At 43.1% G+C, this 16,856-nt stretch overlaps 1 protein-coding gene across 2 annotated transcripts in view; it reads left to right on the forward strand.

Moving 5' to 3' along the window:
* Positions 1-16,856, forward strand: part of LOC118395980 (SH3 and multiple ankyrin repeat domains protein 2-like) — a 176,774-nt gene that overhangs the window by 57,815 nt on the left and 102,103 nt on the right. For both annotated transcript variants that reach the window (XR_008066846.1, XM_052466318.1), the window contains one exon: positions 14,890-15,050. Coding sequence is in view for 1 of the 2 variants with exons in the window: in XM_052466318.1 (XP_052322278.1) it covers positions 14,890-15,050 (161 nt within the window). In the remaining variant the exon portion in view is untranslated. The remainder of the gene's footprint in view (positions 1-14,889; positions 15,051-16,856) is intronic.

Genomic DNA, 16,856 nt, shown 5'->3' on the forward strand with positions numbered 1-16,856 from the left:
ATCTATTATTTGAACCATGTTACCAACTTTAGGATACACTGATATAGGGTGTCACTTTCCAAAAAGTGCCCTCAATACAGAACCTGCTATTAGGAGTATTTTGGCCCCAAAAATCTGGCCCAAAAGTCCCTGGAGTACATGGCAGTTTGGGGAATAGTGGAAGATTTGTCACACTCACTGAAAGTCTGATCCGTCTTTCATGAAAATGTGGATGGATGGATGTGTATGCATGGATGTGGATGGATGGATGTGGATGGATGGATGTGGATGGATGGATGTGTATGCATGGATGTGGATGGATGGATGTGGATGGATGGATGTGGATGGATGGATGTGTATGCATGGATGTGGATGGATGGATGTGGATGGATGGATGTGGATGGATGGATGTGTATGCATGGATGTGGATGGATGGATGTGTATGCATGGATGTGGATGGATGGATGTGGATGGATGGATGTGGATGGATGGATGTGTATGCATGGATGTGGATGGATGGATGTGGATGGATGGATGTGGATGGATGGATGTGTATGCATGGATGTGGATGGATGGATGTGGATGGATGGATGTGGATGGATGGATGTGGATGGATGGATGTGGATGGATGGATGTGTATGGATGGATGTGGATGGATGGATGTGGATGGATGGATGTGTATGGATGGATGTGTATGCATGGATGTGTGTGGATGGATGTGTATGCATGGATGTGTATGGATGGATGTGTATGCATGGATGTGTATGGATGGATGTGTGTGGATGGATGTGGATGGATGGATGTGGATGGATGGATGTGGATGGATGGATGTGTATGCATGGATGTGTGTGGATGGATGTGTATGCATGGATGTGTGTGGATGTTGACTCATGAGATGCTAGACGTGCTCAACCGTCAGTCCAATCAGTCTCTCTTAACCTTTTTTTGCAGTGGGCTAAATCAGGATCACACCGAGTGTTTCTTGGTGGCATTAAACACATCTACTTTGAAACAAAAGTATACACCGCACACACAGGGTTAAAACAAATAAAAACAAAACCGTTGGACACCGGATTTTCGGCATATTTGGTTTATTAATTATGAAATTATGAAAAATATGATTAACGCTAGGTATTTTGATTGCAGGAAAGGGATCTATGTTGTGGATGTTGGAGTGGACGTTTGTGTTTTAGACAGTTGTCTGGGGGATTGAGAAGGAGAGGAAGGGGAGGGTTTGTTGTGTTGGGATCAGTTGAGGTTGTGCACCCTAATCCCTAAATAGTGATTAAGTGTATATAGGGAATAGGGGACAAATTACAGCCCCCTCGGTTTATGTGTATGGATTCTGCAACTTCTTTGTGTTGTGTTCACGTCTTTTAGAATAGTGCACATCTGTCATTGTCACCCTAATATACCACCATATTTGAGTAGAGATCAGTTTTGGTCCATGTTAACGACCATTTCTTCCTTTGTATTTAGAGATAGTGTGTGTGTGTGTGTGTGTGTGTGTGTGTGTGTGTGTGTGTGTGTGTGTGTGTGTGTGTGTGTGTGTGTGTGTGTGTGTGTGTGTGTGTGTGTGTGTGTGTGTGTGTGTGTGTGTGTGTGTGTGTGTGTGTGTGTGTGTGTGTGAATCTTTTCACCTAGCAGGGGGGTCTATGGAAAGCACAGCATGCTCAGTAAGTGGGCCATGCCAATTACTCACTGCTAACGTAAAAGGAAAAAGAAAATTAATCTAAATTGAATCTAAAAATGACAGGAATCACACAAGTGATCCTATGAAAATTTGACCTTTTCTCCCCTTTGCTTTCCCGTGTTCAGCCCTTGTTCAGTCCGTGTTCAGCCCGTGTTCAGCCCGTGTTCAGCCCTTGTTCAGTCCGTGTTCAGCCCTTGTTCAGTCCGTGTTCAGTCCGTGTTCAGCCCGTGTTCAGCCCTTGTTCAGCCCTTGTTCAGCCCGTGTTCAGCCCTTGTTCAGTCCGTGTTCAGCCCGTGTTCAGCCCTTGTTCAGCCCTTGTTCAGTCCGTGTTCAGCCCTTGTTCAGTCCGTGTTCAGCCCTTGTTCAGTCCGTGTTCAGCCCGTGTTCAGCCCGTGTTCAGCCCTTGTTCAGCCCTTGTTCAGCCCGTGTTCAGCCCTTGTTCAGCCCTTGTTCAGCCCATGTTCAGCCCTTGTTCAGCCCTTGTTCACTCCTTGTTCAGCCCTTGTTCAGTCCGTGTTCAGCTAGGGCAATCAGTCCGTATAATGACTTGTTGTGATTGCCTCACATGCCTCCTCTCAGTTGGGTGAGCAGGCTTACTGGCATATGAATACATTATTACTGGAACCTTACTGACGTATGAATACATTAATACTGGCACCATTACTGCTTACTGGCGTATGAATGCGTTATTACTGGCACATTACTGGTGTATGAATACATTATTACTGGCACATTACTGGTGTATGAATACATTATTACTGGAACCTTACTGGTGTATGAATACATTATTACTGGAACCTTACTGGTGTATGAATACATTATTACTGGCACCACTACTGCTTACTGGCGTATGAATGCATTATTACTGGAACCTTACTGGTGTATGAATACATTATTACTGGCACCATTACTGCTTACTGGCGTATGAATGCATTATTACTGGCACATTACTGGTGTATGAATACATTATTACTGGCACCACTACTGCTTACTGGCATATGAATACATTATTACTGGAACCTTACTGGTGTATGAATACATTATTACTGGCACCATTACTGCTTACTGGCGTATGAATGCATTATTACTGGCACATTACTGGTGTATGAATACATTATTACTGGCACATTACTGGTGTATGAATACATTATTACTGGAACCTTACTGGTGTATGAATACATTATTACTGGAACCTTACTGGTGTATGAAAACATTATTACTGGCACCACTACTGCTTACTTGTGTATGAATACATTATTACTGGCACCATTACTGCTTACTGGCGTATGAATACATCATTACTGGCACCTTGGTTTATGAATACATTATTACTGGCACTGTTACTGCTTACTCGCGTATGAATACATTATTACTGGCACCTTACCGGCGTATGAATACATTATTACTGGCACCGTTACTGCTTACTGGCTTATGAATACATTATTACTGGTACCTTATTGGTGTATACATACATTATTACTGGCACCGTTACTGGAGTGCAGCAGTTAAAATGGGACACTGCTATTTCCTCCCTAGTTACAGGAGTGGTTGCTAAGGCCATTACTACAGTATGGTGCATATGTGTTTGATTTGATTTGATATGATTAGGCCTATGCATTCATAGCCTATGAAGTGTGTAGCGTATACAGTAAGGTGGATTAAACTCTCAATATTTGATGCTATAGATACATAAAAACATAATGTAATGTAAATGCCAGTATTGATGGATGAGAACCTATAGTGCTTCACACACAGTGGGAGCTAAAGCAGAGGATATATGCTATGCAATGTTATGCTAGGTAGTTAGTTAGCATGAGGGATATAATAATATAATAATAATAATAATAATAGGGATGGCTTTGACTGTGACTTTGACATAAACTCTAGTGATTTCCATAGTAGGCTACCTTGTACCTACTTACAGTTAAACATCTAGGTACCTACAGTGATGCTACAGTATGCTAGGTAGTTAGCATGAGGGATGCAGAGTATTCTATGCTAGGTAGTTAGCATGAGGGATGCAGAGTATGCTATGCTATGTAGTTAGCATGAGGGATGCAGAGTATGCTATGCTAGGTAGTTAGCATGAGGGAAGCAGAGTATGCTATGCTAGTTAGTTAGCGTGAGGGATGCAGATTATGCTATGCTAGGTAGTTAGCATGAGGGATGCAGATTATGCTATGCTAGGTAGTTAGCATGAGGGAAGCAGAGTATTCTATGCTAGGTAGTTAGCATTAGGGATGTCTTTGGCTGTGACTTTGACAGAGTCTCTATGGAGGCTTATTAATGAGGCAGCAGCCACTGAGGGCATGTGGAGCTGCTCTTCTCCTCTCCTCTGGCCCACTTTCTCGGTCTCTGCTGCTTTGTTTGGGCTGCATTTATAAGCAAAAATACATAGTAGTAGTATAGTACTAACCATAGCAGATCCCTTTTTGGATCTATTTAAACCTATTTTGAAGGTTCTATAAAGAACCATTCTCATAAGTATCTAAATGTAACCTATATGGTGCTATAAAAACCCTTTAATGTTCTATAAAGAGGCATTAAAAACAGTTATAGCTGTATATATATAGACCTATATAGAACCCTTTATGGCTCTTTGTAGAACCTTTATGGAGAAAGGTTATTTACAGAACCATTCTCAATCTCAAAGGTTCTTTGTAGATTATTTTGAAGAACCATACATGTTTTTTTTTATATTGGTTAGCCATATTATATTGTTAAAATTCCATAGGTTTTATTATTGTGTTTATTAACTATCGGGAATCAAGGTAAGACCCAAATGCGGACTGAGTGAAGTAACAATGTTTATTGTAACAGGGGCGGTCAAATGACAGGTCATGGGAGGCAGGGGTTGGTAATCCAGAGGTGGAGCAAAGGTACAGGATGGGAGGCAGGCTCAGGTCAGGGACGGGCAGAGTGGTCAGGTAGGTGGGTACAGGGTTAGGGTCAAAAACCAGGAGAATGAGAAAAAGCGAGACTGGGGAAAAACAGGAGCTGAGACAAAATGCTGGTAGGTTTGAACAAACAAGACGAACTGGCACAGACAGACAGAAAACACAGGTATAAATACCCAGAGGATAAGTGGTGAAGATGGGCGACACCTAGAGGGGGGTGGAGACTAGGTGAAACAGATCAAGGCGTGACATTAACTAGTTGAATCAGGTGTGCTAGCTCCAGAACAGCTGAGGAGAGAATTGAGAACCACTTCTCAATTGACACAAGGTCATACGTCTTTCACAAGACACCTTCACTGGCCATAGTAATATGCAGTATAACAAACCACACCCCAAAACATTCTAATGAGCGGCCACTCCTAGTTTAATTATCACTAAAAGAGTAAATAACCCTTTTGTGAACTCCAAAGAAGGGCTCAAAGGGTTCTTTGAGTCATTATGGTTCCATATTTAACCATCAGTCTTCCCAAACAATCCTTGGGGAACTCTCTTTTCTTTGTGTGTACAGCAAAAATGTAAATGCATAGCCTATCTATTTACTAGGGTACTAGACCCAATTAAATGAGAGATGGTCATTTATTGTATGACGACATCAGGAATGCATCCCAGAATGAAAAGGTGAGAAACTTATTCTGCAATGGTAATGAAAATAGATTAATGTCTAATTAATTTAGATTCCAATAGCAAAATAGATTAATGTCTAATTCATTTAGATTCCAATAACAAAATAGATTAATGTCTAATTAATTTAGATTCCAATAACAAAATACATCGATTTTTGTTTTTCTCACTAATGGCGGCATCTTGTTATCAAGTTTTCCTTTATAAAAATATTATTTTATGAATAAGCACATCGTCATATCATCCATTTGCACAACGTACTTACTTACCCACTTGCAATGTATTTCAGAAGAACAGAATATGAGTTGGCCTACTGTATGTTAGTTATCTGTCCATGCTTTATGCCAGGTATTTCCAAACTGGGCTACGCGCAATAAAAATGCGATTCACATTTAAAAAAAATAAAATACATTTTTGTTAAATAAAACTTTTTATTATTTATTTATTTTATTCACATTTTCCAACAGTCCATTTATATTTTCCAACTGGGCTATACATTTGGGTGAGTTTTTTTTCTTGCCTGACTTGCCTCGTTTCACTGCCAAAAATAAAGTTAAACCATTTAGTGTTCAGCGAAATAACAACACAATGTCAAATACAGGTAACCTAGTCAAATAATGAACATCCAATCATATTAACTGTTACTCTCTCGCGGGAATTCCACTAACGGTCCGTATGTAACCAAACGTAGCTGCTGCTCATTCCGTTTGCTCCAAAATGGTTAAAAAAGTAAGGCCTGCGTCCATAGAGACACCAGCTCTACTGGTAGTACTGCTACGACCAGCAGTACCACACCTGCACCTGTCAACGACAAGTTGGTCTGCTTCCATAGAGACACATACCAGCTCTACTGGTAGTACTGCTACTACCAGCAGTACTACACCTGCACCTGTCAACGACAAGTTATTCTGCTTCCATAGAGACACATACCAGCTCTACTGGTAGTACTGCTACTACCAGCAGTACTACACCTGCACCTGTCAACGACAAGTTATTCTGCTTCCATAGAGACACATACCAGCTCTACTGGTAGTACTGCTACTACCAGCAGTACTACACCTGCACCTGTCAACGACAAGTTATTCTGCTTCCATAGAGACACATACCAGCTCTACTAGTAGTACTGCTACTACCAGCAGTACTACACCTGCACCTGTCAACGACAAGTTATTCTGCTTCCATAGAGACACATACCAGCTCTACTGGTAGTACTGCTACTACCAGCAGTACTACACCTGCACCTGTCAACGACAAGTTATTCTGCTTCCATAGAGACACATACCAGCTCTACTGGTAGTACTGCTACTACCAGCAGTACTACACCTGCACCTGTCAACGACAAGTTATTCTGCTTCCATAGAGACACATACCAGCTCTACTGGTAGTACTGCTACTACCAGCAGTACTACACCTGCACCTGCCAACGACAAGTTATTCTGCTTCCATAGAGACACATACCAGCTCTACTGGTAGTACTGCTACTACCAGCAGTACTACACCTGCACCTGCCAACGACAAGTTATTCTGCTTCCATAGAGACACATACCAGCTCTACTGGTAGTACTGCTACTACCAGCAGTACTACACCTGCACCTGTCAACGACAAGTTATTCTGCTTCCATAGAGACACATACCAGCTCTACTAGTAGTACTGCTACTACCAGCAGTACTACACCTGCACCTGTCAACGACAAGTTATTCTGCTTCCATAGAGACACATACCAGCTCTACTGGTAGTACTGCTACTACCAGCAGTACTACACCTGCACCTGTCAACGACAAGTTATTCTGCTTCCATAGAGACACATACCAGCTCTACTAGTAGTACTGCTACTACCAGCAGTACTACACCTGCACCTGTCAACGACAAGTTATTCTGCTTCCATAGAGACACATACCAGCTCTACTAGTAGTACTGCTACTACCAGCAGTACTACACCTGCACCTGTCAACGACAAGTTATTCTGCTTCCACGAGCAAATCCAATGCTAGCATCAGTAATTCTACATTTGTTGTTAGCCCAGCTAGCATGGACACTAACTGAATCTGATGCAGCCGAAGAGCTACTGCCCCCTTACCCGGGAAAGCACTGAACAACAGACAGGGATATTGGACCATCGAAGAGATGCAAATATGATTGGAACTACGTTGTTTTGGGGTTCACTTATATTGGGAGTAGTGCCTTTTCTCAGCCACAGTGTGTTATATGTGCAAAAATACAATCTCACAACTTGATGAAACCTTCACTCTTGCACAGACATTTAGAAACAAAAGATGGCAATTTGAAAAATAAGCCACATGAGTTTTTGGAGCGAGAATTAAGATTACTTTGAGTAGTAAGACATGTATAAAAGCAACAGATACCATTAATGGGGCTTGGGGCTAGAATCATCTTATATTGGGAGCTATCGATTGGCTAGCACATGCAAGCCCCATACTATTGTGGAGGACTTCATTCTTCCTGCTGCCACGGATATGTCTGGGGCAATGCTGGGGGAAAAGGCCTAAAAAACTATACAGACAATGTCTTCATCAAACAACGTTGTTTTATGACGCATCGGTGACAGGAGATGTTTTGAAACAATTACTGCTTCGCATACAAGCCAGTGAATTCTATGCATTACAGCTGGAAGAGTCAGCAGACGTGGCGGGCCTGGCACAACTCCAGGTATATGTCTGTTACGTTTAGGGGGTCAATTAAGGAAGACAACTTCTTCTGCAAACCACTGGAAACCAGGACAACATGAGAGGATACTTTCAAAGTACTGGACAGCTTTGTGACATCAAATGGACTTTGGTGGTCAAGATGTGTTGGTATCTGAACTGATGGCGCAAAAGGCATGACAGGGAGACATAGTAGAGTGGTAACGCTCGCGCAAGCAGTTGCTCCTGACACCACTTGGGTACACTGCAGCATCCACCGAGACGGATGACACAAACAACTGGATTTGTTATCCCTTTCATGCTCTGCCTCCAGTCCACTTACCGATATCTGAACAAGGCAAGAACCGAAATTGCAACAAGCGGTTCTGTGAAAATTGAATTTAATCAGAAGCCACTACCAGATTTGTGGATAGGGCTGTGCTCAGAGTATCCTGCCTTGGCAAATCACGCTGTTAAGACACTGATGCCCTTTGCAACCATGTACCTATGTGAGAGTGGATTCTCGGCCCTCACTAGCATGAAAACTAAATACAGGCACAGACTGTGCGTGGAAAAAGACTGAGACTCTCCAATACAACCCAACACCGCAGAGTTATGTGCATCCTTTCAAGCACCCCCTCTCATTAACCTGTGGTGAGTTATTCAAATTGAACAAATTAGGTTTTATATGTAAGATGGCTAACTAAATAGCAAAATGATTGATTATTATTATTTTATTATTTGTGCCCTGGTCCTGTAAGAGCTCTTTGTCACTTCCCATGAGCCTTTGTGGGTTGTGACAAACTCACCCTCATTCTTATGTTTAATAAATGTATTTGTATAGTGTGTGTGTGTGGCAGGCTTTCAATGATGGCAAAAAAAACAACATTTGAGAGTGCGCTGACCCTGGTGATAAAGGAGGTACACAGGTTGAATGTTTGAAGGGGTACGGGACTATGACAAGTTTGGGAACCACTGCTCTATCCCATAGGCTGTAGGCTTGTTCATTTAAATGACACAATATTATTGTAAGTCCTGTGCCATTATTTTACTTTATATGACTTAATAGTAAGAAGAATATACACTGCTCAAAAAAAATAAAGGGAACACTTAAACAACACAATGTAACTCCAAGTCAATCACACTTCTGTGAAATCAAACTGTCCACTTAGGAAGCAACACTGATTGAAAATAAATGTCACATGCTGTTGTGCAAATGGAATAGACAACAGGTGGAAATTATAGGCAATTAGCAAGACACCCCCAATAAAGGAGTGGTTCTGCAGGTGGGGACCACAGACCACTTATCAGTTCCTATGCTTCCTGGCTGATGTTTTGGTCACTTTTTGAATGCTGGCGGTGCTTTCACTCTAGTGGTAGCATGAGATGGAGTCTACAACCCACACAAATGTCTCAGGTAGTGCAGCTCATCCAGGATGGCACATCAATGTGAGCTGTGGCAAGAATGTTTGCTGTGTCTGTCAGCGTAGTGTCCAGAGCATGGAGGCGCTACCAGGAGACAGGCCAGTACATCAGGAGACGTGGAGGAGGCCGTAGGAGGGCAACAACCCAGCAGCAGGACTGCTACTTCTGCCTTTGTGCAAGGAGGAGCAGGAGGAGCACTGCCAGAGCCCTGCAAAATGACCTCCAGCAGGCCACAAATGTGCATGTGTCTGCTCAAATGGTCAGAAACAGACTCCATGAGGGTGGTATGAGGGCCCGACGTCCACAGGTGGGGGTTGTGCTTACAGCCCAACACTGTGCCGGACGTTTGGCATTTGCCAGAGAACATCAAGATTGGCAAATTCGCCACTGGCGCCCTGTGATCTTCACAGATGTAAGCAGGTTCACACTGAGCACATGTGACAGACGTGACAGAGTCTGGAGACGCCGTGGAGAATGTTCTGCTGCCTGCAACATCCTCCAGCATGACCGGTTTGGCGGTGGGTCAGTCATGGTGTGGGGTGGCATTTCTTTGGGGGGCCGCACAGCCCTCCATGTGCTCGCCAGAGGTAGCCTGACTAAAATTAGGTACCGAGATGAGATCCTCAGACCCCTTGTGAGACCATATGCTGGTATGGTTGGCCCTGGGTTCCTCCTAATGCAAGACAATGCTAGACCTCATGTGGCTGGAGTGTGTTAGCAGTGCCTGCAAGAGGAAGGCATTGATGCTATGGACTGGCCCACCCGTTCCCCAAACCTGAATCCAATTGAGCACATCTGGGACATCATGTCTCGCTCCATCCACCAAAGCCACATTGCACCACAGACTGTCCAGGAGTTGGCGGATGCTTTAGTCCAGGTCTGGGAGGAGATCCCTCAGGAGACCATCCGCCACCTCATCAGGAGCATGCCCAGGCGTTGTAGGGAGGTCATACAGGCACGTGGAGGCCACACACACTACCGAGCCTCATTTTGACTTGTTTTGAGGACATTACATCAAAGTTGGATCAGCCTGTAGTGTGGTTTTCCACTTTAATTTTGAGTGTGACTCCAAATCCAGACCTCCATGGGTTGATAAATTTGATTTCCATTGATAATTTTTGTGTGATTTTGTTGTCAGCACATTCAACTATGTAAAGAAAAAAGTATTTAATAAGAATATTTCATTCATTCAGAACTAGGATGTGTTATTTTAGTGTTCCCTTTATTTTTTTGAGCAGTGTAGTTAAATTTGGCTGAATAAAATAGAAAGGATATTTTTCCTATTATGGAGCGAGTATGCATGTGTATTGGCTATGTTGAGCGTAAATGTTATCATTTGAAACAGGTCCTATATGCTAGAGTTAGAGTTATTTGGCAACTCCAGTTGTGAATGATATGAACCTTAAAATGTCTTAGAAATCAAAACATATGGGCTATTGATGATTTGAGAAAGTTGCGAAAAAAGCTTAGCTCTGTTTCTTGCCTCAGGCTGCACAGATGTTCTCTCATCAAGTGATCATATTTTCATCCATCAGATATTCTCAATTGAATCTTGTCTTTTGATTTAGACTGACCCATTATCAAATGAGCAGGAACAGGGGCAGGGGGGACACTATAAGCCATCTGTCTGCACTTGAATAGCGAATGGAGGCCGCGCGCCTTCCTGCGGGTCCGTTTTGTAGGCTACTTCGGTTTTTATATCGGAGCATATGTTTATATAGTGGAGCATGTGTTGTTATATCAGAGCATGTGTTTTTATATCAGAGCATGTGTTTTTATTGTGGAGCATGTGTTTATATAGTGGAGCATGTGTTTTTACATCAGAGCATGTGTTTATATAGTGGAGCATGTGTTTATATAGTGGAGCATGTGTTTTTATTGTGGAGCATGTGTTTATATAGTGGAGCATGTGTTTTTATTGTGGAGCATGTGTTTTTATTGTGGAGCATGTGTTTATATAGTGGAGCATGTGTTTTTATTGTGGAGCATGTGTTTTCATATCGGAGCATGTGTTTTTACTGTGGAGCATGTGTTTATATAGTGGAGCATGTGTTTTTATTGTGGAGCATGTGTTTATATAGTGGAGCATGTGTTTTTACATCAGAGCATGTGTTTTCATATCAGAGCATGTGTTTTTATTGTGGAGCATGTGTTTATATAGTGGAGCATGTGTTTTTACATCAGAGCATGTGTTTTTATATCAGAGCATGTGTTTTTATTGTGGAGCTTGTGTTTATATAGTGGAGCATGTGTTTTTACATCAGAGCATGTGTTTTTATATCAGAGCATGTGTTTTTATTGTGGAGCATGTGTTTATATAGTGGAGCATGTGTTTTTACATCAGAGCATGTGTTTTTATATCAGAGCATGTGTTTTTATATCAGAGCATGTGTTTTTATATCAGAGCATGTGTTTTTATATCAGAGCATGTGTTTTTATATCAGAGCATGTGTTTTTATATCAGAGCATGTGTTTTTACATCAGAGCATGTGTTTTTATATCAGAGCATGTGTTTTTACATCAGAGCATGTGATTTTATATCAGAGCATGTGTTTTTATATCAGAGCATGTGTTTATATGTCAGAGCATGTGTTTTTATATCAGAGCATGTGTTTTTATAGTGGAGCAGGGGAAAAAATATAACACTTATTTTACTACACCCATCAAGCATACACTCGCTGCCCGACAGGTGATAGTCTGCCCAAACTCTGTATGCCATGGGCTCTCCGACCTTGTTCCTGCACCTACCCAGTGGTTAATTTGGGAAACCAAGTCAAATCTGTTTGGGAACACCGAAACTAACATGTTTTTGCAACAAAACATAGTTCACTTGACCGTTGACAGCCAGTCTTGCGCGCATAAGAAATGAATAAAGGAAAGAGAGGATGAGATGGAAACGCATGGTGGTCAGATATGATGTAAATTAGAGCTAAAGGTAATGTGTCACCCAATGAATTATGAAAATATAAAACATTCCCTGTTATTCAAAATCAAATCCAAATTCACTAATTGTAGGCTAACTGTAAGACGCCCTGCACAATCAATGATCCACCAGCCTGGCCAAGGGCTCTACGTTCTCTCCCAGACTCATGGATACACATTTGGGAGTGTAGCATTTGGTCACCTGTCCATCCAGTATGCACAATAATACAATCCACACTCAAAGGCTAGAACATGTATGCACCTAAAACATCTTAAATCGGTTTTGTTTGATGTTATTCTGCCATGCATGCGGTAGGCTATGTCTTGTATGAAGGTGCAATCCTAATTGTTATTCAGGTTGTTTTTTTATATGTGTATAACCTGTTTTGATCATCACCTTAGAAAGCATTGTCCATTTTGTTGTGTTAGGCTTTGATACAACATCCACAACAACCATGTTTTAATATTACACTATTTCAACCTGCTGTTGAACTGTTTTGATGATCAGTGTTTGATGTGATTTTCAATTTCATTTGCATTGGATGTCAGAGTGGTTAGAGGAACAATAGAGCCCTGAGTACCGGACAATTAGGACCTGATGGTAGTTAGAGCCCTGAGTACCAGACCATTAGGACCTGGTGGAGGGACAATAGAGCCCTGAGTACCAGACCATTAGGACCTGATGGTAGTTAGAGCCCTGAGTACCAGACCATTAGGACCTGGTGGAGGGACAATAGAATCCTGAGTACCAGGCCATCAGGACCTGATGGAGGGACCATAGAACCCTGAGTACCAGGCCATTAGGACCTGATGGAGGGACCATAGAGCCCTGAGTACCAGGCCATCAGGACCTGATGGAGGGACAATAGAGCCCTGAGTACCAGACTATTAGGACCTTGTGGAGTGACAATAGAGCCCTGAGTACCAGACCATTAGGACCTGGTGGAGGGACAATAGAACCCTGAGTACCAGCCCATCAGGACCTGATGGTAGTTCGCAAATTGGGCACTATACCCTGATGAAGACAGCTTCACTGTCGAAACGTTGGACATACAATTTTAGCATCTGAGCTCCTAGAGTGTTCCGTCTTTTCTTAAATTTTTAAGTGTTTCACTCCACTAGCCAGCACCTCGCCTAAATAGGTGTGCATTTCTTTTGCCTCTAGTAATTGGGCACTACCAAAGCGTGTGCAAAAAAGGATATTACCGTGACTCAACAGTCACGTGGAATTTGACTTGCTGTCATGACCTAGTCACAGTCACACTGTGTACCTGGGCTGGGGGAGGAGGCTCAGCGCTCATCCCTGGGCCGATCACAGGAAGTGAACTCACCAGGTTGTCGCTGCGCTGCTGCTGTTGCCTTGGTTGTGTGAGAGATGTGTACAGTACACCATCGCCACCATCTCTATCTGAGTACCCCATGTCATCTGTGGAGCTTCAAAACGTGTTGTTATTGTCGGTATAAACCTTCTTCTAGTACACTTTGTTCCTCAGAGTGACATTGAAGGAATTTTAAGTCTAAGCACTTTAAGTCCACACATTATGCTTCTGTGAAAAATAGTCTTGCTGTGCAGGGCTCTTGTGCAAAATAGACAAGATCATCGTAAATTGGGGCCCGTAACTTCTCATTGTAGTGCAGAAGCCATTCTAATGATTCCATCTACGCCCTCTTCCCCTGTATCATGTCTCTCTATAAATCAGAGAAAGAGCTTGAGGATAATTAGTTTCCCTGTTGTTCTTGTTGTGTTGTAGAACAGATAATGTGCATAGAGAGTAGGTCTCTGGACCACAGCCAGGGCCGGGAATAAAGCCCCTGTGGAGGGACACACACCGTGTAGCTACTTCGCACAACCATTGGACAGAGAGAGTTCACTGCTTTAATTAGCTAGAAGGAGCATGTGTGTTGTACCAACAGAGGAGAGATTTGTCACTGCCTCAGGCTTCACTATAAAGGATTGTACCCTTATACCAGTGGACCCTCATAGTAATTGAACTGTACAAGCACTTTCCAATAACGTAATAAGTGATGGTGTTCTGGATTTAGAAACATTTATGCAGTATTGGTAAATATTTTTTAGTAAATATATATTTTTTCCTGTGTCACGATTGCTAAATATTTCACTTATCCCTGCTATTGGATGTCCGGCCGTTTGAGTGTGAAATGGAACATATAAACATTGTGTTGAAGATCAGCACAGGGTTGATCATGCTCATTATTATGGAAGTGTTCAGTTCCAGATATGACCTCATATTGTAGAGCGGCAGTTTTACAGCAGTCCAACAGAGGGGGCCATTGCACAGCCTTTCTTTCAGTCTGTGTCAGTGGTGCATGCCTCTGCGACTGTGGTGTGTGGCTCACTGAGTGCGGTACATACCCATCTGATAACCATACCATTTAGATGTTGTCTGAAAAGATGTTTGTTCCATATCTCTTCCCTGTTTATCCTGAATATCCCCTCTAAACACACAGTACAATGTTTCAGGGAGTCACAGGCTGCAAAAGTCTGCCTTGTGTCAAAAGACTGTGCTCCTTCTAATGGACCAGTGTGTGTGACCACAGGAAGTCATCAGTATATTTTTGTGACTACAGACTAACCTTCATCTTACACCACTCTCTGTTCCTCTCCTCTCCTCTCCTCTGTCCCTCCAGCCCACACAAGGGTCGGGAAGAGTTCACTGGTGGCACAGACCGCCAGGGGCCCCAGTGTAAGCTGTACAGTGCTGTGGCAGGGAAGCACTTTGTGGTGACTAAGTCCTACCAACCACAGGCCGAAGGGGAGATCACCCTGTACCAGAACGACAGGGTCAAAGGTGAACATCCCGCCCACCGCTCTTTGTTTTTTTTCCCAGAGGGAAGCCGTGCTTGAATTGGGACACATGTTCTACTGCTTAAGTACCCCTCTATATTTGCTCTGAAATATGAACATCGTTACTCATTGCGTATTTATTCCTCATGTTATTATCTCTCTATAATGTTTCTCTCTGCAATGTTGGGAAGGGCCCATATGTAAGCATTTCACTGTTAGTCTACACCTGTCAGAGTAAGACCCCAAAAATTGTCAAAGACCCCAGGGAAGAGATATTAGAGGGAACAGCTTTTGTAGCCACTCAGAGGGATGTTATTCAGAAGTGAAGCAGTCATCTGCTAGGACATTATGTGTTTTCCTAATGGGTGAGCTGTAATAAGCAACATTTGTATTCAAACGACTGCAGTGCAGTTTATTTACTCTGGTTATTTCTATCTTGAGTAGTAGCTATATTTCTTAGGAAAAATGGCTATATATTTTACAGATGTGTTTTTCCTCAGTACTTTCAGTTTTAAAATTAAATTGGGCCTTTTCTAAGGTTACAGAGTATTTACCTATCTAGCTCTTATGTTGTGTAAGCTGAAGTGGAGCTGAAGAGATCACAATACTGGAGTGGAGCTGAAGAGACCACAGTACTGGAGTGGAGCTGAGGAGACCACAGTACTGGAGTGGAGCTGAAGAGATCACAATACTGGAGTGGAGCTGAAGAGACCACAGTACTGGAGTGGAGCTGAGGAGACCACAGTACTGGAGTGGAGCTGAAGAGATCACAGTACTGGAGTGGAGCTGAAGAGACCACAGTACTGGAGTGGAGCTGAGGAGACCACAGTACTGGAGTGGAGCTGAAGAGATCACAGTACTGGAGTGGAGCTGAAGAGATCACAGTACTGGAGTGGAGCTGAAGAGACCACAGTACTGGAGTGGAGCTGAAGAGACCACAGTACTGGAGTGGAGCTGAAGAGATCACAGTACTGGAGTGGAGCTGAAGAGACCACAGTACTGGAGTGGAGCTGAAGAGATCACAGTACTGGAGTGGAGCTGAGGAGACCACAGTACTGGAGTGAAGCTGAAGAGATCACAGTACTGGAGTGGAGCTGAAGAGACCACAGTACTGGAGTGGAGCTGAAGAGACCACAGTACTGGAGTGGAGCTGAAGAGACCACAGTACTGGAGTGGAGCTGAAGAGATCACAGTACTGGAGTGGAGCTGAAGAGACCACAGTACTGGAGTGGAGCTGAAGAGACCACAGTACTGGAGTGGAGCTGAAGAGACCACAGTACTGGAGTGGAGCTGAAGAGATCACAGTACTGGAGTGGAGCTGAAGAGACCACAGTACTGGAGTGGAGCTGAAGAGACCACCGTACTGGAGTGGAGCTGAAGAGATCACAGTACTGGAGTGGAGCTGAAGAGATCACAGTACTGGAGTGGAGCTGAAGAGACCACAGTACTGGAGTGGAGCTGAAGAGACCACAGTACTGGAGTGGAGCTGAAGAGATCACAGTACTGGAGTGGAGCTGAAGAGACCACAGTACTGGAGTGGAGCTGAAGAGATCACAGTACTGGAGTGGAGCTGAAGAGATCATAGTACTGGAGTGGAGCTGATGAGACTACAGACACAGTACTGGAGTGGAGCTGAAGAGACCACAGAAACTACTGGAGTGGAACTGAAGAGACCACAGCCACGGTACTGGAATGGAGCTGAAGAGACTACAGAAACTACTAGAGTGGAACTAGGGTCTTTTTAGGTCCATAATGATTTATACAGTCAGTCTGCATGGAAAAGTACAGGAGTAATTATTCCCTAACATAC

Source organism: Oncorhynchus keta, chromosome 17, assembly GCF_023373465.1.
Source record: "Oncorhynchus keta strain PuntledgeMale-10-30-2019 chromosome 17, Oket_V2, whole genome shotgun sequence".
NCBI lineage: Eukaryota > Metazoa > Chordata > Actinopteri > Salmoniformes > Salmonidae > Oncorhynchus > Oncorhynchus keta.